General features: G+C 38.1%; 1 protein-coding gene across 1 annotated transcript; it reads left to right on the top strand.

The window, feature by feature from the left end:
- Positions 1-6066: 6066 nt before the first annotated feature.
- Positions 6067-21406, top strand: LOC139708670 (RNA-binding region-containing protein 3-like). Its single transcript, XM_071620604.1, has 12 exons — positions 6067-6235; positions 7132-7179; positions 8633-8748; positions 9964-10089; positions 10777-10957; positions 11233-11348; positions 12492-12772; positions 15599-15793; positions 16458-16552; positions 18718-18776; positions 19879-20011; positions 21269-21406. Exons 1-12 carry the CDS (start codon positions 6095-6097, stop codon positions 21362-21364), a joined length of 1587 nt encoding a protein of 528 aa, XP_071476705.1. The 5' UTR covers positions 6067-6094; the 3' UTR covers positions 21365-21406.
- Positions 21407-24939: the final 3533 nt, after the last annotated feature.

Here is a 24939-nt window from a genome sequence, read left to right as displayed (position 1 = left end):
TGATAAAAACAAGATCAACGTTCTCATGAAGAAATCAAAATCTAAAGATTAAAAAAGAACTCCATAAAACAACGGAGCAACTATAAACAAAGCAGATGCATGCTCGACAGTCTCATGGACCGATAGGGGATGAGGAACTTTGCGCTGTGGAAAGCTGGTGTGACGTGGCGGATGTCGGGGGGTTTGTCTCGCTCTCGTCATGGCTCTTGATGGCAAGTTTGTTCCCAGCGTTGTCGCAGAAGGACCGGTTAGGACACTGCTCGACCTGTTTTAATTGCAAATGGATCAAATCTGGCGTTAGTGCAACTGTAGAAAACCATATCTGGTGGTGACATTGCCATCGGTTTTTTTTTATCATTATCTTTACGTGTGTTTTACGTTTATCACCAATAAAACAATATACGTAGCAACTCGATGATTGTCTCGTTCCTTATAAGTGATTTATGATTGTAACTTCCCATATTTTCACTTCAGAGGAACGGAAACGCATGAAAGCTCTTTGCACTATTCCCCTGCATCGCAGAAAATTGTAAAACACTATGAGGAAGAAACCTTACATTCCTCTGTCATTAGATCTGTCGATTGTGGGCTGGTGATTGTCAAAGAGACGTTAATTCCTGTTCGTCTTCAGTGACGTGTAAGCCGTTCTGCGTCTGAAGAGATCATTTAGAGAATAGCACAAACCTGATTATTCTGTTGATGTTGATGATCTGAGGACTCGTCGGTACGGACATCACCTGCCGACCGGACTTCATTCCTGGATGGCTCCAGCTGCTTTGACATCTTGTTGTGGTTGTTCGGGGCCAACTCAGGAGTGGTTTGCGACGTGACAGCATGGGCGCATCCCGATATCGATGTCGAGGAGTTGATTAGAGGACTAGCCTGTGAAACGCACATAGGCGTCCAGGGAAGTGGTGATTGTGCTGGTGGAGACGACGGCTGAATCCTTCCATGTGGTGTCCTGGCGAAGAGCAGGTGTGGTGGAACTGGTGGCGGAAATGGGATTGGTTTCCCAGCCGCCAACAACTCTCTAGCAAGGCTCTCGATGCTCTTCAGTTCTTTCAATGTGAAAGCACGTGGCGGAGACATTGCCGAATTGGTGTGAAAAAATGCACAGGCAATGCCACTGGGCGGAGTAATGTACTCCTTTGGACCAGCTGGAATGTTAGCATTCGGGTATTGGAATGAAGTCGGAACTGCTGCGTGGTTTCTCCTAGTTGAAGTTGTCACATTGCAAACGGGAGTGGATACAAATTTGTCTGCGATATCAAATCTCGAGTCTTCTGGACATCGTCTGTCATGGAGACAGTTCATATCGCCCCTTATTGGTGTCGCGATTGCGATCTCCTTACCTAGCTCATTCACGGCGTCCACCAGGACTTCGACGTGTGGACTGCGTTTTGCAAGCGTGAGGTCAGCGTGGTCGGTATGAGTGTAGAAAGGTTGGACGTTCATCTGCATATAGCTGGATGTATCGTCATCCTGTAAAATGGAGTAATCATTTTGCTTCAATATTTCCCTCAGACCTCAATCATTATAAGAGCGCCATGATAAGAGAATGAATTGTTAGTTCGATTTGAATGACTCAGTCACTCGTGAGTTTCAGTGGACAAAGTACCATTGTTGTTGTTTTTTTATGGGAAGGATATCAAAAACATTAATGATCAACCTGAACGATTGTTGTCAAGCCACAATCAACGGCTAATCACATAACACTGAAACAAAACAAAATACGAAGTTATTGATATCCAATCCATATGTGACTCTTCTCGTTAAAAAGAAAAAAAAAATGAGTAAAAAAAAAAAAACAGGTTGCTGAAAACAGATATCGCCTTGTATAGCTCCCATTGTACTTTAAACTCCGATGTCAAATTTCAGAATTTAAGCTATGATTGAGTGTGATAAAGAAGCAGAAACCTGAAGGAAACTAAATCTAAAGACGCGTTGTTAAGATTTTGCTTTGTTAATTGTTCTTAAACACAATATTTTGAAGAACAGTTTTATTCTCAGAACATTCTCCTTTTCAACTGCCGAGATTAAACATTTCTTTCCTTCAAGAACTTGGGGCTTCCAAACGAGTTGCAGCTGGTCATGTTCATCATGATTATGTTAGACATGCATAAAGAGCACACTGTATAGTCTGCGCGTTCAAACATATTTCAGTAGATCCAAATCAGGTGTAGATAGGTCTGCGGCACATCTTACCTGAGAATAATCATCTGTATCTTGAGTTAGTCTGTGAAGAGACATAAATCCAACAAGCGGTATTCATTATCTCATCTCATCACTTATCAACAAAATCCTTGACCAAGAACAAACGTATATAATCATCATAAATTCCTCATATCATTTCTACCTTGTATTAAAACGCGTCATCATAAAGAAAAGTGGATGGAACGAGTATGTCTGAATTTAGTTTAAGCTACAGACGTGATATGCAACATCCTAATACATGTGATAAAACAAAGCGCCATGACAGATAGAGTGTATTGTAAAGCTCAGGGTGAGAAATGTAAGTTGATACATCATGCTACGTTTCCTTACGTCATAAAGACAATTTTAAACTGGGCGGATACGTTAATCTTCTCTCAATGCTGAAATTGTAGTTCAAGAATTACTCCTGATCCACTATTACTGTTGTCATAACACACAGGACAAGGGGAGACGTAATGAAACAGACTCTTGTGTTTTGTTTCTATAGTTGTTTCAAAGCTATTATACAACTTGAGAGCTATATTACATATTATATGTTTCATTGTTCATCAAACATAGACAACATACTGTAGCTCATCGTCACACTTGCAGTGAGAGAAAGTGTATGATAGCGAGATAAATAATCTATCATGGGATTCTTACCCAGACATAACAGCACGTGCCAGAATTATTGAGTAACCAACCAGCACTTTTGAAGGTTGATATCTTTTCCTCCTATGTTCAGCTGTGAAGTCAACACAGAAATTTGTAAGATTAAAGTGGGAAGTATCAAACATGATACGGATACTGATTGTTGAACAGCAAGTTCGCAGTGTTGCCGAGTGCTCGCGCAACAATGACCCATTCAGATTACACGATGAAATAAAACCTCCTGGTTGAATTATACGTAAAATAAATAATTTAAACGAAAGGGATGGGACATGGGACATACACACCGTATCTATCTGCAATTCTCAAAAACAAGTTGGGAAATCTGAGTTCGATTGCTTATTTCTCCCTTCTCTTAGTGATAATCAATACATGCTTGTCAGTATCACAAAAATGAATCTATTACATTTCTGAAATTATACCCTATATACTTGTAATGATAATGCCATTAGAAGGAAAAATGCATTAAACTATTGGATAAGGTCTAAACTAAAAAGTTGCATATTGAAAACCAGTGGCAATGAAGATTCGATAAAGAACATGTCCTTTTGTATATTGTCATTTCTTTTGTTCTCAGCTGGTCAGCTATGACTGCCAATTATATGTTACATGAAGAACAGTTCCTCATATTTCTTCCACTCGTTTCAATTAAGGTCTTTTTTATATCTTTATCTGTTCTAATCGTAGCTTCAAAGTATGATTAACAGGACACAGAAAATGAAGAAAACATGGAAATCGCATCTCAAGCTGATCGTGACCATAGTCCACTAAATGTACACATTTAACTAGTGTCACCCATCAGTGGACGTAATTGTTTAGTGCATAGATTCAGTAGATCCCTAAAAAAAGTGCGAGTTTCTTCTTAATCGAGAAAAGGAAATAAATCATTTTGTTGCTGTTGTTGGTCGCAAAATCACTACCAACTCCCCAAATGAGGAAATGTTGACGATATTAGCGTTGTTTGTCATCAAGATAGGATATCTTCTTTAGAAAGTCTTGGTCTCTGCGCCCAGCCTGATGATTTTTTTTTTCGAAGCTGTTAACAAGAGTTCATGTTCTAGAGATTCACTTTACTGTCGTTGATCATCCGAATTCTCCCCATAAAGTGAATGAAATGTTTCGTGATTTGGCTTGAAATAAAGTATACGAAGTTGGCCGGGAAAACCGAAGTTGGCCGGGAAAACCTATATAAGGCCTACAGTGCAAACATAGGCCCTACATGTCGTCAGAAAGTTAAACGTGGCATGCATAGGCCTACTACGAAAATAGGAAAGCGTTATACAAGTGTATTAGCCAAAATGTGATGTTCACATCAGTGAACGAGGATTTCTGATGTACAGTACAGTATATGCCTGGCTATACACAAACATCTGTACCAAACTACCAAGTGTGAAGATCCCCTGATATTGCATTGGAAATATTGAAGCAGATTATACTTACTTTGTCGTCGACAACATAACTTTGACATAGTATATCGTCGCTCAAGTTTTGTGAGAGAATTCCCCATTTTAACTCTATTTCCCTTGGTATCAACAACTTTGCTAGACGGAGTAGGCTCTACATTCATAAGATCATGAATAACAGCTGTGTTCTCAGTGCTATTGCTACGTGTTTGACTTTCTAGTTGAGACGGACAACAGACATGGCGCGGCTGGCAACGCGTAACATTTTGTTACGTCATAACACCATGATTGGTCGTGCTTGATTGGTCGAAAGTTGTGCGTCTGATATAAAGAGCCGCCCACTGCCCTGCGTATGAGAATCATGATACCCGGTAGATTGACGAGTGAGGTAGAAAATGGTCGTGATGTCGATGTGCATTGTTCCAAGAGATAATCGCTTTGGTATTGTCACACCGCTGCTATAGACTGTTCGAATGCCATTATACGCGATGACCAAAAAAGGTGACATGGAGAGAATGAAACTGTAACACGTTCAGAGCATCATTTTTGTGGAAGATAGGTTTGACAGCTATAGGCCTATAGCATGTAGGATAGCATACGACATGATACCTACCAGCCACAACATCTGGGAATTCATAGAGAGGTGCGACGGAAGGGACTTTTCGAATACAACGGCGCTGAAAAAATGGGAAAGAGACGGCCGGACACGCAACGAGATAAGTGTCACTACTTTCATACGAGCTTGGATAATATTCGTCAGCAATCTCGGGCCTAACTATTTACCGTCCGTATGATTATGAAGGACAAGTACTGTTTGTTGATGGAAATGACAAACGCAATCCATTTAGCAGTTCTGAATTTTGAAAGCTTTTATCTAATGTTTTCGTCTCCCTAAATCTCTAGTTGGGAGCTTTCCAAAACTGTGCGGATGCCAGAATGTAACAACGTATGGAAATGCGAAAAGCCCGGAGAATCTTCAATTTCAAATTCCCTTGTTTCGCTTTAATCGCTCCATAATGAAACTTACATGTATATCATTCACAAATTCAATATTTTTCTCTCAGATAAATTATGTACAAAAGTGAAAATTAGATATGCTGAGTAAACTCTTACCCGACCATACCAAGCACTCTTAATAGAATAAAGCTCTTGAAGACAACTACCAGAGGCAAATATGTCGGATTGCACTAGTATCTTGATCAAACAACAGTATGTTTTGTACCGATAATCACTTTAATGTCACTTTACAGAAATGAGGAGTATTTCTTCTTTTCAAAGTTTTTTTTAAGTTTAAAAGTAGAAATTTTGACCAAATTTTTACCCGACTTCACAAAGTTAATTTCCATCTAAAACCCAGTTTTGCACGAATGAAAGTAAAATCATGGCGGATTCTAGGTTTACAGTACAATTAACATTGCAATATTTACAGACTCTTTTCTCAGGCATGCCACATTATTACCATCTCTAAAAGGTCGTTCGGATCAAGGATCAGTGTCGATCAAGGTTTTTCACACATTCGACGTGCCTTTATTGATTCTTCATATCCCCCTGCGGAACCTGTCTTCTTCTTCTTCTTCTTCTTCTTCTTCTTCTTCTTCTTCTTCTCCTTCTCCTTGTTTGTCTGTTGTTTTCTTTCTTTCTTTCTTTCTTTCTTTTTCGGCATTTCTTTCCTTTTTTTTTTCTTTTTTTTTTTCTTTTTTTTCTTTCTTTCATTCTTTCTTTCTTTATGTTCTTGTTTGATGTTGCTCGTTTTGAGGATACCATCATCTGGTCGCGGGCTGTGCAAACTCGGAGACAAGCTAGTATTAGTAGTAGATCCTCGTTCAAATATGGCCTCCGATCGCAACTTTCAAAGCAATGTTCTCATAGTTAGACATTTACCAATGTCATTAAATGCGTCGGATAAAGAGGAATTGTTGAAGCACTTTGGTGCAGTGAGTGTGAAATGCATGGCAGATCGAGGACGAATGGTAAGCTTTTCGTGCGGTCGGTCTTCGTTGTTGTAGTCCCACATGTTTATTTTTATGTTTCCTTGCACACATTTTGTTCAAGGAGCTGTGGCCTGTGGTGTGGTGTGCATTGACGTCTGTAAAGACTGTAATGGTAGGCTGTAGAACTCTATCAAAATTATAAATTGATGGTATTTAATTTGTTTACATTTGTAAATTTTCGGTGCTACCTCAACTCGACTAGAAAACTTGAATTTATAGTTGCAGACTCACAAGTGATAGGACAGAGCTACAACTAATAATATGTTGACCGAAGGCAATCGGTCTGTCCTGTCTAGTGTCTGGTCGTCGGGGAAATGTTCCGCGGAGACGTCTGGCTTCACGGATCCCTCCTTCTACGGAGGTGAGCGATAACGTCAAAAAAAAAATAAATAAATAAATGAATAAAAGACTCCTCCGAACAGACGGATCTTTCTGTCTACAACTAATAGTACAACAAGTCCAATTCTCTTTTCTCAGGCCCTAAATTATTTTTATCTTCATGTAACCCGGGCTTAGAAATTAGAATCTAGGGCCTAACTTGTTACTGTTAGTGTTAGGCCCTAACAGTTTTAGTTACTTACCCGACGTTTCTTTAATTCTAGACTAGCTTAGGCCTAAGATTAAATTTAATTGAATATTTTACTTGATCTTGATCTTGATGGTGTACGTTGATCAGCCCTGGTAGAGCAACACTCAACTTAGCCCGACCAGACACTGTTACGCTATGCAGTCGCGACGTACCATGTACAGCGACTGGGCTGTGTATAGTTACACTCAACTTTGGTTCATAGGTCACGGTAGGAGGGACATTACTCAAAATGTTTGGATAATGTATCTTTAAATAAACGTGGACTATTTTCACCTTTTTTTTTCAGAAACACACAGCCTTTGCCACATTCACAGATCATGACGCTGCAACACAGGTGACTTGAGACCCATCATTGATTTAATTATCTTACATTGTGCTTGTTTGTCTTTTTTTTTATTTGCACCATATTTTTGTTGAGATTTTTTAAATCTGTATTTTTTTTTTCGTGGTACTGCTGAGTTCAGTGACGTGAGGTGCCAGTGCAGTGGTGCACGGTTTTTGAAACATTTTGAACAAAGAATGCAGTGTTAACACCGCCCCCCCCCCCCAAAAAAAAAAAAAAAAAAGAAAAGAAAAAAAAGAAGATAAATAAATAAAATAGAATACAGAAAAAAAAACTGAACAAAAACAAAACAAAAATATGGTGCAAAAAAAAGACAAACATTTTGATGTATTTAGCAGAGGTAACAGACAAGAGGAGGTATTTGGAGAACTGAATTGGTGGATTAGGCTGACACAACTTCAGCAGGGAGAGCATTCCAGTGACAGACCACAGTAAATAATCATACTTCTCGAACTCAAAGATGACAGGTGTCAGAAATTTTCTAAAACTCTTTATATTTTGTTTTAAAAAATATCTGTGGGTAAAGTGTGCATAAGGCTGTTTGTTTTTTTTCTTCAAGTTTTGAGTGACAACCGCACAGACAGCAATGTATTGATAAAGGTGGAACAGTGTACATTAAAGGGGCTGTACAGTACTGGTTGAGGTGAGGATTCACCTTGTAACGTTTTGCGAGATATTTAGAAACCACTCTATGAAATGTTAGAGAGCATACAATTCTAAGGGGAATTAAAAGTTTATATGATGAAAATCGGTTTTGAAGTAACTGAGCTATCTAAAAACAAGGTAAAACAAAGAGATCCTAATAAAAGTCGTGGCCTGTCAATTTTATTAGGATCACTTTTTTGGATATCTCAGCTATTTCATGGCCAATTTTCATCAAATAAATTATGTGGAAGTCTTGATATTACATGCTCTTTCATATTTCATAAGAGATTTCTCATTATCTCACCAAAAAAAGTTATAAACCTGAACCCTCACCTCAACCAGTACTGTACAGTCCCTTTAAGCATACATGATCCTGTCACAAAGTTGTTCGCACAGTATCTAGGTAGGCTAAATGTACATCTGTGTAAGATGATGTTGTCTTCTCTTCGTCTCGTTGGTAGTCTGCTTCCATCAACCTTGTAGATTCTTGCAGAACTTGGTACAGTGTGTGTTGTAAGGGTAGGGTGCATGTACCAATAATTTACAGGGTGCAAGTAAAAACTGCCTCGAAATTAGCTGCTGCTGCCTTCTGTCAGCAGGAGAAGAAGACGGCTAAGGAGACAGTGCTGCATTGTATTTCCCCCTGTGATACATGGGTCAATGCAATGTAGTTCTTGGTGTTATTCCTCTCAGGATTACACAGTTGTTTGTAGATTTTGATTTGCAATCAACAGAACTTTCAACTGATCCGCTGGGGTGTTGCAATATTGTAAACATTCAATATTCTCTCATTTTGCAGGCCTTGCACCGCCTCCATCAACTAGATGTACTTGGGCAATCCCTGACTGTAGAGTATGCAAAAACAAGGAGACAGGTTGCTTTGGCCACACCAGACCTGAGCAGCAGGTCATCATGGTAAGACAACTTTGCTTTTATGTGTCTGTACAGTGGATTCCCGTTATAACAAAGTCCTCGGGACTGGCAATTTTCTTTTGTTATATCGAAATTTAGTTATAACCTAACAAATAAACAATAAAAATAATATAGTGGATAATGTTGCAGCCTGGATTTTTACTTCGTTGTAACCGGAATTTCGTTATAACCGTGTTTGTTATACCGGGAGTGCACTGTAATTGCATATACTTCCAGTGAATGTGACAGTAAATAAAAAAGAGAAAAACTGTCTTTTATAATTGGGATGTGGAGCTTGTCAGAAATGGAAGCACTGTTTTCAAAACAAAGAAGCAAAAAAAAAAAAAAGAAGGAAAAATCCAAACTGAAAAGACTGAAATTATTGAGATATACAATACCATACTAAAACAGAAGAAGAAGAAAAAATTCAACTCTCAGTTTTCAAGTTAATGTATGGAAAATGTACTGTTCTGGATTTGTACATGTTAGCACAGTTGATTGTTGTGGATCAGCCATGGAAGCCCGTCATGACTATTGCAAAAATTATGAATAATGTCTGACTATGATTCCATTGTAAGTTTGGCAACTCGTTTCAATTTGGCAACTGTATTCAGAGTAGAAATTTCATTTCTCAAACAATGCATAAATCATGTGCACTTGACTTCAAAAATGTTATCACTGATACAATTCTCTTGGAGGAAGTTGCATTGTCTGCCTTCATATAACAAAGTCAGATTTTTTCATGTGACGTGACAAAAGCCATTGTCACACTGTTGTCTTTTTCTTTTCTCATTTTGTTTGTGTGTAAATGAATCAGCAATGTTCCAACCTCTTGGTTCGGTGAGAGCAGACTTAAAAGACGTCATGAAGACCATTTAGTCACATTGACCATGAACCCAGAGTTTTAGTTTCCTGTTCTTAGCAGCACGCCTAGGCCCACCTCTTACAGCCAAGCAGCAGACTTGGCACTACATTACAGTGCCAGATAATCCTGGGTTTTTGGATGGAAAAGAAGCCAGCGCGTAACTTTTGGCTGTTTTCTTACTGATGAGAGCTACAGGTCTTGTACGGACCATCAACTAAGCTACAATTCTAAATTGTTGAAAGTTACTGTCCAAAATGGGTATTGTATGCTCGTTCATTAAAGCTGATACTACTACATGCCCAAGCATAAGCCATTTCATTCATTGACTTTCTTCATTTGTTTTTAATCCCAAGCTCTCTCCAAGGTTCAGTAGAGGACAGAAAAGGTAAAATAGCAGAAAAGGAAACCAAGTCTTTTAATGCAGAGGAGCTACACAGACAGCGGGCAGTCAAGAAGATGGGACTTTCTCCTGATTTAGGGTGAGTAAGTTAAGAGATATTGAAGGGGTACAGTGGACTACCCTTATAATGAGGTTCTGGGGACTGGCAGTTTTCTTTCATTACATTGAAATTACGTTATAACCGAACAAATAAACAATAAAGACACATAGTGTGGATAACGTTGCGGCGTGAATTTTTACTTTGTTGTAACCTGAATTTCGTCATAACGGGGGTGCACTGTATTTGCCCCACAGAAACAAACAAACAACAGTATGAATGGGGATCATGGCAACATTGAACATGTAGCAATGAATTGTTGAATATATGAAGTAAATTAAGCTTTTAAAAATGTGTCCTTATAGGTATTCACAAGCAAAATTCATAGACCTTTCTATGACAGCAACATTCAAAAAATTTAAACCAGAAAAGTGATATGAAATCATCAGTTCATTCATTCGAACATGTAGTTAAGATATCAGATTAAGAAGCAATTTTTTTCTTTTGTTCTACCATGCTCATATTTGAACTGGAGATGAACAGAACAGAGAAGTGAAACTTTGCAGTTTTCAAACACTGAAACACATGAGACAGCAGGCAGGTTACACTTGTAGGAGAGTGATTTGCATGAAAATAATGACCGTAATAGCAGTAGGCATGATCTTTGTAAGAATTATTGTGGCCAACTTTTTTTTTAATGTATCTCAATACTTCTACTCTTTGTTTTAGTATCTCTCATCCCATCAACCCGAGACTCAAGTACCACTACCCGCCTCCGACCGTCAGTATCCTGAGTAATATCGTCAATGCTCTTGCCTCCGTTCCCAAGTTCTATGTGCAGACACTCCACCTCATGAATAAGATGAATCTCCCAGCCCCGTTCGGACCCCTTACTCCAGCTCCACCCTTGGTGAGCTCTTGTCCCATTTTTTTTTTTTTTTTTTTGTCTACTCTCCTTTGGTTACTCCTGAATTTGTTTTTGTTTTTGTTTTGTTGTTGTTTTTGTTTTCATTTTGCACTGAATATCAGGAAGAGGAACGTCAGCTCTTTACATCATATTTCACAACACCTGTTTCCAGGCAGCAATATGAAATAGAATATCTTTGTCACATGATTGCATTTGTGCTGCTAATTCAGACTTAAAAGCAGATGTTATTATCTCCCACATCTTCGACAAACTTGCAGGACGATGATGAGGTGATTGCCCCTCCAGAACCTGAAGATGCCACCCCCGTGGAAATGGAAGTAGCCAGCTCTAGCGAGGAATCAGAACTGGAGAGTGATGAGGAGACAAGAGAACAGTATGTCATGGAATGCGATGTCTAAGATGTCATTACAGTGCACTCCCGTTATAACGGACATGGTTATAACGAAATTCCGGTTACAACGAAGCAAAAATTCAGACTGGAACATTATCAACTCTATGTATTTTTATTGTTTATTTGTTCGGTTACAACGAAATTTCGATATAACGAAAGGAAACTGCCGGTCCCGCGGACTTTGTTATAATGGGAGTCCACTGTACTTTTAGACAGGGCTGCACACTAACCTATTTTTCCTACTGGTCTTCTGCTTTTTTTCAACTGGCCCCGACAATGTAATTTCTGTTATTTTACCTGTTATTTCGGACCAGTAGACTTAGCAGTCCCCAAAAAATTGCTTGTCCGACAGTGATTTTTACCTGTCTTGGACCGTCGGACCAGTGCCAGTGTGCAGCATTGTTTTAGGAGATATATAAAAGAAGAAACTGGGATACAAGAGGTTTTGTCTCTCAGAATGCCACATTGACTTGTGTAGAATGGGATCTGTGGAAAGATTTACCCACACGAAAGAATTGAGCATAAAATCGAGACAATCTGGCTGATTCTGTAATTGCAAGATACAACATGAAGAGAGTTACACATTGGCATGACAGTGAATGATGTACATGATGTGAACACCACTAATTTTTCAATGTGCTTAGAAAAATCTATGAAACCATGCAATATCACATGATGATATAGAAATATACTAGTATTGTAGTGCACAAAACTAGGTTGTATACATGCTACATTGAGAATCATCCATCCTGCTTTTTTTTGTAACCAGGATAAGAGCTATAAGAGTGTTCTTCCTTTGAGTCAGTCAATATATTGTCTTTTTGTTCTACAGTCTCTTCACATTTGCCATTTTAAATGAATAGTCATATTGCCTTTCCTGTATGTGGCTGTTGTACTGAAGAAATGGAAGTGATATTTGTAGCATCAATACTTCTATGCATTCTTGACAATGTAAGGAACAGTCTGAATGTGGTGATTATCAATACACTTTTAGTTGCAATATTTTGTATCTGCTATAGTCTCTTTATTCTCATGGCCCCTTGCTAGCTTCATTTTTGTAGTTCTGGCAATGTAATCACCCTTTATTTGTACGTTTCTGCTTTCTGAAATACTTCATTCTTCTAGAGCACGGAAAGTAGCAGAGCAATTGGGGCATGCTGTGAAGAGACCTCTGAAGAAAAAGGTCGTAGGTCAGCAGCGCAAGAGGCCACGCCTCCAAGACATGATCGCCCAAGCCGCTGCCAAGTCGGTTGTCAGTGGTGCAGCCCCAGGAGGCGGGGCCCTTCCCAGGGGAGAGGTGTTTGACCCGGCAGAGACGGCCCTGGGGAAGAAGGCTGAAATCCGATTGGCTGAAAGCATCACTGTGGCTGTGGAGAGGCAGATACAGCAAGGTAAAGGTTGCGTGTGTGTTTTTGTGTGTTTGTAAGTGTGTATATGCACATGTGTGGGTTTATTTCAATGTTTGCTCATGATATCTGGGAAAGGACAAGATGTCACACTAGCAAATACATTTAGTGAACAGCTGTGTTCAAAGAGGAAGTATTGTAGATGCTGTCAAACAGGACACTATATGACATGGCTAATGGCATTCATGTGGCCCATACTTTCTCAATATTGATTGATTTATCTAAAACAATTACCCTCGTGTCTCTTTGAATTCATATATGATTCGGCACACCGTACACCGGGGTACAGTTGTAACCCGGGGTACCGCGTTGTATAGCGCCATTTCATGCCCATTATTTATAATGCGTATCCGAATTCAGATACGCGGATTCCGAATTCGGATATGGCAAAGTCGTCGCAATGAACTAGCACCATAGGTGTTTTTCGAAGTAATTTCTAGCACCACACCGTATTGTAAACATCGTAAACATCATCTACCGTAACTTTTATTTTCAGAAAAAAAAAAATCACTGAAAGCCCAGAAAATTCACCCCAAAATCAACTATTTCTTCAAAATTTGATCATGGGGGCTGCCATCTTTATAATCTACGCGTGCGCGAATGGTCGATAGTAAGAGATGAAATGTGAAAGAAAAAGGTTCAAATTAAATAATAAATTGGAATTTATTTCTTAGATCAATAAAATATTTACATGGATTTCTAATGTTATCATTAAAAATATTTCATTTAAATGATTTTCTTATTTCATTTTGTATTCATTATTTATTTACGGGGTAGTAGACTGGCAACTTTGTCTGCAATTGATTATTACACGTACACTACGCTACGTAATTATAAGCACGAATGCTAGCATTACGCCAGCGCAACGGCCATAGTCATGGCGTCTGCGTGCAGTGATGGCCGTGCTAGCAGCGGATACAAGGACCAGTGTTCTGGCATTGCTGTTACTGAAACTCTTGAGAAAATTGTGTCTTGCCAAATGATTTATGTGAGATCATATTTGATATTGATATTTGATATTCATAATTTGATATATTTATTTCAATTGAAGAGCTGTGTTAAAGGATACGTTCTTGTTCATCCTGTTACTGAAACGATACTGTGAAAGAAGTTTTTGAGAAAATTGTGTCATGCCAAATTTGTGAGATCATAATTGAAAGTGAAGAAATTTAGCCCACAATAACATTGCTTCGATTCAAATTCAATAAGAGCATTGTGTTTCTTTTTTGTATGTAAGATGTTTTATGCTTTCTTAATAAAAACACACTTGATCATTCATTCACTCAATGCAAGAACATTAATGAATCAAATTGACACTGTCTTGGATAATAAACAAAATTTACTTTCCAATCTCATTCAAATTCAACATAGTTTAAAATCAGTACTAACAATGATATGTACAATAATATCAAACAGTTAAGATTATAACAGAGCAGAAAATAATTATCAGTTGCATGCATTAATTGTTGCATAATCACAAATAAGAAAACATTTTTGTGCATAATAATACTAAAAAATATTTTGACACATTTTTTGGTAAGCCAGGGTACAGCGCTGAAAAAAAAATAATTCAACAAAATGGCGAATTTTCATTTGGTACCCCAGGGTACCAAATATTGCATCATATTTCACTTTGTACTTAAATATGACTCTTATCTTCGATGAAAATCACAATAAAAAGTGACACCTGGAAATTTCTGTTAAAAAAAAAACACACCTCAAAAAGTACTTTTAAGAATAATTTACTAATTTGCAATGTTTGGCATCATGATGATATTTTTTCCCATAACACCACACTCTGTCATTTTATTAACAAATGAAAAACACATTACTATGTTGTACAGTTATGCCTTAATGATCCTGCAACAGAAAGCAGTAACACATTTTGAATGAAGGGTGGCGTCAAAACTTATCTCAGTGCTGAAATTCGTGTAAAAATGGAAATGTACCACATTAGCTAATAGCATCAGTACCCCAATGCACTGTCCCTAAAATATACAGTTACAAGTTCGAGGAGATGCATATATGTCATAACATGTCTTTATTATGGTTTGTGTATGTGTCTGTGTGTGCATGTGTGTGTTTGTGGGTTTTTTTTAAATCTTTCTTCACTTGTTGATGCCTCACTAAATCTATATAGGTCTTTACTGTTGAATGTAGCTGTGATTGCAACTACAGAAAAATAATGTTAAAGTGAAAACAAAGTTCTGGTAAGGGCTTGAGCACCCGTCTGGCACCATTTCATATTTGCTTGCAATGTATCGAAAGAGTCTACAAAGAAACTTACCTGGCTGATGCGGTTTGCCGGAATGATGAGTCGTTTTGGAGTATTTTGAGAAAAATAATAAAAGTCGGTAGACCGACTTTTCTTCCAGAAGGCTCCAGACTAACTCGGTCTCGGAAAACTCGACCCTATTTCAGACAATTTACACACAGTTCGTGATCGGTTGAAAGTCTATGAGTTCATGAACAAGATGTCAACATACTCAGTATCATGTTCATCATTTCTCACTCAACACACACACACAACCACACACACACACGCACAAACACTCACATACTGAGTATTATCCATACACATCATACACATTTTGAATTTAGTGTGTGTGTCTACGACTTGTTCTGCAGTAAATTGCACCGAGACTCGCGCAATTCAAGCATGTGCGAGTGTTTGACGGCGATTTATTGACATCATTTTGTCTTGAAATTGAAGCCTAAACTACACTTTTCCAAATTTGATGATTTTTTAATGATTTTTGGCAATTTTTTCACTTTGTTGTTGGTGATTTTGTTCTGTCTGGACCTGGCAATGCTGGGTTGGTGCAGACAGCCAGCCAACACCGACCGGCCAGGAAGAGGAGCAGACCGGTGCCTTTGGTATGTTCCAGCCCACCAAGCTACCCGTCGACGCTAAGGCGGTCGAGAAGGAGGACGAGGATGAGGACGAAGATGATGATGGGCCGGAGTCGTCAGAATTCATCACGAGGGAGCAGCTGAAAAAGAAGAAGCTGTCCAAGGATGGTAAATGTCACTCATTGTTCTTTCCTTTTAGTCAACAGGATGTATAACAAAGATGTGCATCTTCTCTCCTTTTGTTATTATTTTTTTTACAGTACATTGTATTTCTTTCCTCTTTAATGGCCTTTGTTATTATATGCATGAAAAGGTGGCTCATTTGATGTCAATGATGAAATTGTCTAATTAGTGTAAGTGTGGAAGATTTTGCGCATTTTTGCTCGACTTGATACGAGCTCAAAAATAAAAATGTGCAATTTTTTTTAACTTATTTTTTTCTAATTTATGATTTTCTTCGCGCTCGCTAGTTTTCTAGCTTGAGTGAATTTGCTGTCATTATGCAGACACACACACACACACAAACACACACACATACACACACACACACACACACGTACGAGGGAGGCACCACTGACAAAGCATTCAAAATGTGCAGAGAAAATTGTGACTTTTGGTGGGTTCTACAATTCACTTGAAATACACAAAAATTAGTGTACCACAAAAAAAAAAAAAATCTGCGTTTACAGTAAATGTGCATTAAAATGGATTGCTTTGTTCATTCTGTGCTGTTAGTATATTATGTGTGTATAGGGAAGTGTGTGTATTACAGTATATGTATTTCTCTGTGCTACAGCTCAAATTTTAAAGTTCTGCCCCTTGCTTTTCACAGAAATGAAGCACATTTCAGTCTTCAAGAACTACAGCTCTGGTGACCCTACCACAAGGCTTTACATCAAAAACCTGGCCAAACAAGTGGAAGAAAAGGTAATCATTTCATAAACTGTAACTATTCACTGGCATGTTATGGACTTGTACATATGTGTTGGTGATTTACAATGTTCTAATTTCATTTAATTATGATTTAACTACAATATAAGGGCATAGCAGTGAGGAGAAACTAATAGTTATACTGTCTTTGTTGCAGTGGATTCATGCTGGATTGAGACTTACGAGCTAAAAATATGCATTCATTGAAACTCAACTTATAGGGCCAAAGAAATTCGGATTTGTGTTTGCATGTTTGTTTGTCTGTTTTTCTTGTTTTCTATCTGTTTACATATGCTTTGACTTATATTACCATTACTTCATAATATACAATTGTAGACCACTGTCTCTGGGTTTATTTTTGGGTGGCTTTAAGAAGGAAGATTTTTTTTTGTTGAGATGACTGATGTAGTAAATTCAAACAAAACATGACATGCAACTGTAAGGAATATACAGTTTGTATTTCCATTGTATGATAGTTTGTGTGTGTGTTTTTATACCCCCGCCAAACGAAGTTTGAAGGGGGTATATAGGAATCAGCGGACGATCGGTCGGGCGGTCAGGCGGTCGGTCGGGCGGTCGGTCGGGTGGTCGGTCCGTTGCAAATCTTGCGTCGCGAACTACTTCCTCAGTTTTCAACCGATTCCCATAAAACTTGGCACAGATGTGTGCCTTGGGTTGTAGATGTGCAAGACATATTTTTTGACAGTACCCAAAAGTACGTTGCCATGGTAACGGCATATTATGGGCAAAAATGGGTACAAATCTTGTGTCGCGAACTCCTCCCACAGTTTTTGATCAATTTTTATGAAATTAGGTACAGATGTTCATCTGAATATGTTAATGTGCAAGACACATATTTCCGCAGTGGCAAAAAGTGCGTTGCCATGGTAACGGCATGTTATTGGTAAAATATAGGGCAAAATGCTTCATGGCAAAACTGCTTCATCAGTGTTCTTCCAATTCTCATGGAATTCATATTGAATGTTTGTCTTAGGATATAGGTCAGCATGACACATTTCTTGACAGTGACAAAAAGTATGTTGCCATGGTAACAGCTCACATATTATGAGCCAAAATGATGGAAAATTTTGTGTTGCAAACTACTTCCTCAGTTTTTGCCCAATTTCCATGAAACTTGGTACAGATGTGTGCCTTTGGTTGTAGATGTGCAAGACGCATTTTTCGACAGTACCCGAAAGTACGTTGCCATGGTAACGGCATATTAATGGCAGAAGATCAAGGAAAGATCTTGCGGATTTAAAGGACAAGTTCACCTTCATAAACATAAGGATTGAGAGAATGCAACAATATTAGTAGAACAGATCAGTGAAAGTTTGAGGAAAATTGGACAATCGATGCAAAAGTTATGAATTTTTAAAATTTTTGTGTTGGAACCGCTGGATGAGGAGACTACTACAGCTTGTGAGTCATATGCGTACAACAGTATAAAGAAAATGTAAAAGAAAATTCAACATATTTTCACTTTTTTCGCATAATAAAGAGCTCTTGACTTGCCTCTTTCTAAAGGCAGGGGGAATAATATTGCCCATAACATTTGTCGGTAACAAGTCTGGGGAATGTGTACTTTTTTCAAAAGATGGAATTTTGTGAAATTTTCTTTATATTTTCCTTATATTGTTGTACGCAAGTTATTCATACACTGCAGTAGTCTTCTCATCCAGCGGTTGCTGCACAAAAATTTTAAAAATTCATAACTTTTGAACGGATTGTCTGATTTTCCTCAAACTTTCAATGATGTGTTCTACTAATATTGCTACATTCTCTCAATCCTTATGTTTATGAAGGTGAACTTGTCCTTTAACTACTTCCTCAGTTTTTTGACCAAAGCTTATGAAATGTTGTTTTGACCAAAGCTTATAAAATGTTGTTTGGTGGGGGTATAACCAGTCGCTGTAGCGACATTTCTAGTTTTCGTTGTCATTGAAGGGGGAATGGTAGAAATATGTAGCTCAATATAATGCCTGCATAAAATTCACTTTAGTTACTTCTCATGGAAATAATATGGAAAATTTTACAGTTGTTGGAATAGTGCATGCTAAGAAATATTTCTAGTTTGTATGGCTGAAGAGAAGGGTATTGAATGACAATTTTTGTGTGAATTTATGAATGTATGTTTTGTCTCATGTTCTGTGGTCCCTCAGGATTTGAAATTCATTTATGGAAGATACATTGACTGGTCATCACCAATGGATAAGGACATGTAAGTATGCATTGCCAATGTGTTTGGTGTATGATAAGGTTTTGCGATGTGCTGTTGTTGGTGTGGATCTGTGTTTTCACATAGCCAACAAAGGATAGATTGTTTTCAAGGCTGTACCTTCTGAATGTACATTCCTCTGTGTGTTGGTCATCAGCTGTAGCAATAGTTTATTAATTTCATTTTCATCAAATTTGATTTATTCTGCAGTTTTATTTTTTGTGAGATATTCGTGACTAAATTTGTGGCAGTACACACATAGGGGAAAATACGTTATTGTACTTGTAGAAAACGTGCATTTAAAACTCATGTATGTACATATCCCCTGTCATTTGAAAAAGAAATTTCAGCCATTACCTCTGGTGAGGACAAGATGTTATTATTTAATCTCTGTGAATGCCATTTTGATCTTTTTTTTGCATGGCATATAAAGTATGTCTTTAAATAGGAGAAAGATGAATCAAATACCCTATGATTATATGTGTGAATATACAATATGTATGTGTGTATATATATATATATATATGTATGGATGGATATGTAGATTAATGTATGTGTGAATGTCATACACTGTATGTATGTTTGGATGTATGTATGTATGCAGGGCTCGACACTAACGGTGGCCCGGTGGCCCGGGGCCACCAAAAATGAAAGTCGGGCCACCAAATTTCAAAAAAGGGCAAATTTGGTGGCCCGCCTCGGGCCACCAAAATTTTTTGAAAAGTGTGTCAATAAATTCGTAACTTTTTGCGCCGGAAATGCATAAATACATGCAGTGAGTGTGCGACTTATTTTTAAAAAATGGACTTTTATCAATGTTTTTTTTTTTTCGGGCCACCAAATTTTTCTCTCGGGCCACCAAAAATTTGAAATTGATGATTTTGGTGGCCCCATCGGGCCACCGAAAAATAAAGTTAGTATCGAGCCCTGATGTATGTATATGTGTATGTATAAATGTGTCTGTTCCTGTTGGATACAAGGTTCAGTGAGCATCTGTCTCCACCAACAGTTATTGGTATCAGGAGTACATTGTTATAGGAGTGTGTTGAGGCAATGTAAGAAGTATGACCCATCTCCCATTTCCTTGAACCCCTTGTTCTTCCAGGTTCAACATACAGCTGATGAAGCAGGGGCGCATGAAGGGGCAGGCCTTTGTGGGTCTCCCCAGTGAGTTGGCCGCCCAGAAGGCCTTGAGAGACACCAACGGATTTGTCCTGCACGACAAGCCCATTGTGGTCGTATCCTTTCATTCCTCAACACCACCAATCTTTGTCTCTCCCTTTGCAGATTAGTTTAACCCTATTCTAACCGGGGGGGGGGGGGGGGGGGGTCAAATTGACCCCCCCCTTGACGTTTCGACGTTTCGCGCCACGATTTCGCAACGCGCAAAGATTTTGCCGCGTCGTTTCACAACTTTTTTCATTGAAGTCTCCCGCATATTTTGAGACCAAATTTGCGACGTCCGGGTACACCATTTTGAAGTTATGTAATGTTTTACATATGCATGTCAACCAAAAAACAGCTCAAATTCATGATATTGTGTGCAAATCCAATGCAAATTGTGTTTTTTGGTTAAATTGATATAAATTAGATTATTTCAACTTTTAACCATTGAAATTAATCAATTCTAGTGTAGATAAGCCTGAAAAAGTGCCTGCAACAAATTTTGGCAAAAAATTAATAGAAAACAAAAGGTCGAGAAAACAATAAAATACATAAGAAATTAACAAAACAATAAAAATCAAAAGAAATTGATTTCGATTGTGCTAATTTTTTACACGAAAATTGTTTGATGTGTCTTGAGGAATTCTGACACAAAAATTTAGCAATCCTCCAGTCTTTTTAATGGAGTTATAGGTGAAAATATGATTTCATGCACAAATTTGCATAATTAATTTATTAAAAATAGAAAGGCAATATTTTTCTATTGTATGACCGTGTAATCTTGTAGTTGACATCCAGCTCTATCTTCAAGCAAAATTTCGCGGCGATCGCGCAATCGGCGGCCGAGATCTGAAGGGGGGGGGGTCAAATTGACCCCCCCCCCAGTAAAAACTTGGTATCAAATAGCCCAGTTAGAATAGGGTTAACCCTCGTCAAACAAACTTTCCTTTGTCTATGACACTTATATGTAGACAGATTAATCTTACTGTGTGAGTGCAAAGTGAATGATTAATGAAGTGTTTAAAAAAAAGGCAGTCATATGACCAAAATGACTAATTTTAGGCTAATAAACGCACTGTGTGAAATTATTCACTAGCATTGATATCGTAATACATATCTCATTATTGCATCCAACTTAACTCAAATTCTATCCCCAAATATGGTCGAGTTTTTTTCTTACTATTCTATCACTGCCTCTGATCTAGACAAGTCACTTTAAGATTTTCATTCTCCTTTATCAAAAAGTAGGATGGTAAAGTCACTGTTCTGTTAAATCGTTGTATCCATGTCTGGTGATATTAAGATTCCTTAACCAGTGTGCATTCATCCAGAGCTTTGCTCGGTCTGCCAAGCCAAAGGAGAAGGAGGATGCCAAGGACACCAAGAAGCCTGCTGCCAAGAGACCGAGAGACGCCAGGAGAATATGAAGCAAAGAGATTACACCACAAGAGGGCGTAGTCCAGAGTGGAGGCGGCAGCACAAGGGAGCTGCCATTTTGGGTTGTAGGCGCTGCCATTGCCCAGATCCTGTACATTTATTGAACAGTAGATGGCAGCACACTGTTTAAATGCGCTCGACTTGAATGTGCGATGCAGTCAGCCTTGTGCCGTTTTATAGTTACGTCACAATGCTCAAGTAATCATAATGCTCAAATGTCATTATGTCGCTGATGTTGTTTGATTTTATGGCATCTTCACTCTAAGTGGATATATACGCGAAACAAACGTCATAATGCTCAAACTACTTTCTAGTCTACACTCAAGTTCCCATTGTTTTTTGTGAGTAACAAAAACGTCTGGACTCTACGAAATAGTCTAAATGGTGTGATATTATCGTAGAAAGTAATATCTGAACAATTAACCACATAGCGTTTCTGAAATATAAAATGTGTTATGAAGAGTAAAAAAATCACTCCAGATATGATGAGACCAGATTTGACTTGAACATAGACTGAAATCAAATACCTGGATCTCCCTCTTCAATTTTGGACGCTTTGTTTGTATGCACGCGTATGGTGACTGCTTACTCTATAACCCTATAATCTCTTTGATATAAAGCTACATGGAGAGAAAGAGATAGAAGGGAAGAGGAGAGAAGATGATACAGAAGAGAAGGGAAGAGAAGATGATAAATGGTGATAATAATTATTATTTATATACACATGTAGCACTATATCCACAGAAGTGCTCAAAGTGTTTAGAAGAAGTGAGAATGGAAAATCAATTATACAGATAGATAATAGAAGAGAGGTGAATAGAAAAAAAAAGAAGGGAAGAGAGGATGGGAGAAGAAGAGTAGAGGAGAGAAGATAATTGAAGTGAAGAGAATAGAAAAGAGAAGAGCAAGAAAGGGAAGAGAATAGAAAGGAAAAGAGAAGAGATGAGAAGAGAAGAGAAGATAAAGACGTGTACTCCCATTATAACGAACACAGTTATAACATGCTTGTTACAATGAGGTCATAATATCATCTATTTACTCTATAAATGTACTTTTACTGTTCTGCTATGAAGACATTTTGTTGTACTAACAACAACAACAACAAAAACCCCGCTGGTCCTGAGGACTTAGTTATAACGGGAGTGCACCTTAAAGGACAAGTTCACCTTCATATACTTGTGGATTGAGTGAAGGCAACAATATTAGTAGAACACATCAAAGAAAGTGTGGGGAAAATCCTACAATTCGTTAAAAAGTTATGAATTTTTAAAATATCTGTGCAATCACTGCTGGAGGAGAAGAGTACTACAGTGTATGATGTCATATGCGTACAACGATATAAGGAAAATAAAAAGAGAATTTCACAAAACTTGACTTTTTGAATAAAGTCCACATTCCCTCGACTTGTTACTGACATATGTTAGGGGTAATATTATTCCCCCTGACTTCTGAAAAAGAAAGGTCGATTGTTCTTTTATTATGTGAGAAAAGTGAGAATATCTTGAATTTTCTTTATACTTTCTTGGTATAGTTGTACTCATATGACACCACAAGCTATAAGTAGTCTTCTCATCCAGCCGTGACTGAGCAGAAACTTCAAAAATTCATAACTTTTGAACGGATTGTCCGATTTTCCTCAAACTCTCATTGATGTGTTCCACTAATATTGCTGCATTCACTCAACCCACGTGTCTATGAAGGTGAACTTGTCCTTTAAGTCAAGACTTTGTGATACTATGAACTTTTCATGCATACTGTAGTTTGACATATACAGTATTAGAAAATGTGAGTTGTCATTGACATTTCAGAGCTAGATTGAATTTGAATATCCCTACAGCATGCTACATCTTGTTCATTAACGTATCATATGCATATAGAGTGAATATAGACCTTAGCTGCCAGGTGTAAACAATGACAATTTAAGAGTGCACATGTGACAAAGAAAACTGCCAATCAACTCTTGAATCCATGTTGAAATGCTGCAGCCAACGTCTTAAAAGTAGCGAGTGTTTTACCTAATATGGCACATAGGTAGCTATATATGGAGTCACAGAATCAGGATTGTCAATGCATTGGCTTCTTTGAACTATGTAGTCCAGCATGACCAAGTACAACGTAGGTCGTATGATAGTGAGTCATACTGCAATGAGTCGGGTCTGCTAAGATCGAAATTGACAGAACAGTCCACTAAGGAATATGAAGAGCTAAAGAACAAAATACATACCCCCCCCCCCAAAAAAAAAAAAAAAACACATAACAAAACAAAACAAAACAGAAACAAAACAAAAGAACAAAAACACAACAACAACGATAAAAAAACAAGCAAACAAACAACCAACCAACCAACAAACAAAAAGCATATTTTGATGCCATGGTTTCAATTGTTCCAAAAGAAGCTTTTGTCTGGGTACTTTTCAATATTCATGCTTTGTTGACTTTGAAGCATAAATGTAGTACACATTGAACACTCGATGTGGTTAGGTTTACCACCAAAAAGAAATTGTCCAAATTGGGTTACTAATGCATGGGCTAAAAAGCTCCCTAAACCCTGTCACACTTACAATCTATCTACGTGAAGATAGAGGTGTGGCACTTCAAGGTAAATTCAAGGTAAATACTTGTGGTCGTTGCTCCTGGAGATACAAATATGGATGTAGATCACACTAGTTTTGGTTCTCGACTCTTTATGTGCCAGGAACTTTTGACAGTGCGTACGATGCTATTATATTGGGCTCTCCGTGCGAATTCTCACACTCATAGCGCACAAAGGGTTGAGACTTCATGAAATCTTGTCCGGGAGGGGCACATCTTGTCCGGGAGGGGCACATCTCGTGCTGATCAAATGTATAAGCCAGAGAAAGTTACTCTGGTGACTTATTACTTTTCTTACTTGAATAACAAACGATAATCGTGGAGATGCTCTGGTATGTGATGGATTGTAAGTTGCCAATATGCTTTTCATGCTTTTCTTTACTTTCATCATCTGTTCACAAACGATATTGTCTAGAAAAACGGTTATTGGTGGCAAGTAGCCATTCCATCGCTTTGGTGAATTAGTGAGTGTGCCGTAGCAATGCCAAAGGTAGCGCATTGGGTGTTCTGTTTGAAAAACAAACAAACATACAAACAAAAACTAATGAATATATTGATTGCGCTGCATTTATTTGCTCTTTATCAAGCTCCATATCAGGTGGTATGCTCGTTGGTAAGTTGAATGGCAAAATATCTGACGTTCAACTTCAATAAGCATACTAAATCACAACCTGCAGTGACGGGATAGGGTAGGGTACGATTTCCTCAAACACGGCTCCATCTGCCCAGTTTGTTGGAGTTTGTGGTTTCTGTAAGGAAACATCTGCCTGCTTTACATCCGTTTGTTTTCCTACTCTACCATGGTTATCTATATCCCTAGATACTTCCTCTAAGTCAAGCGCTCCAACTGGACTAGAGAGAGCATTAGTCTGACATAATATGGGTCATTGTACATATGGCTATCATGACTTCAATGGGGGACTTTGGTTCTCTTTTTGCTTGGCTTTTGTGATTCAGATATCCTTTGAATCTT

The sequence above is a fragment of the Diadema antillarum genome, unplaced genomic scaffold (genome assembly GCF_040938485.1).
Source record: "Diadema antillarum isolate AM-2024a unplaced genomic scaffold, OU_Dant_1.0 seq00001366_RagTag, whole genome shotgun sequence".
Lineage (NCBI taxonomy): Eukaryota > Metazoa > Echinodermata > Echinoidea > Diadematoida > Diadematidae > Diadema > Diadema antillarum.
Note: the sequence above shows the minus strand (reverse complement) of the source record. Positions and strands in the feature narration are given on the sequence as shown.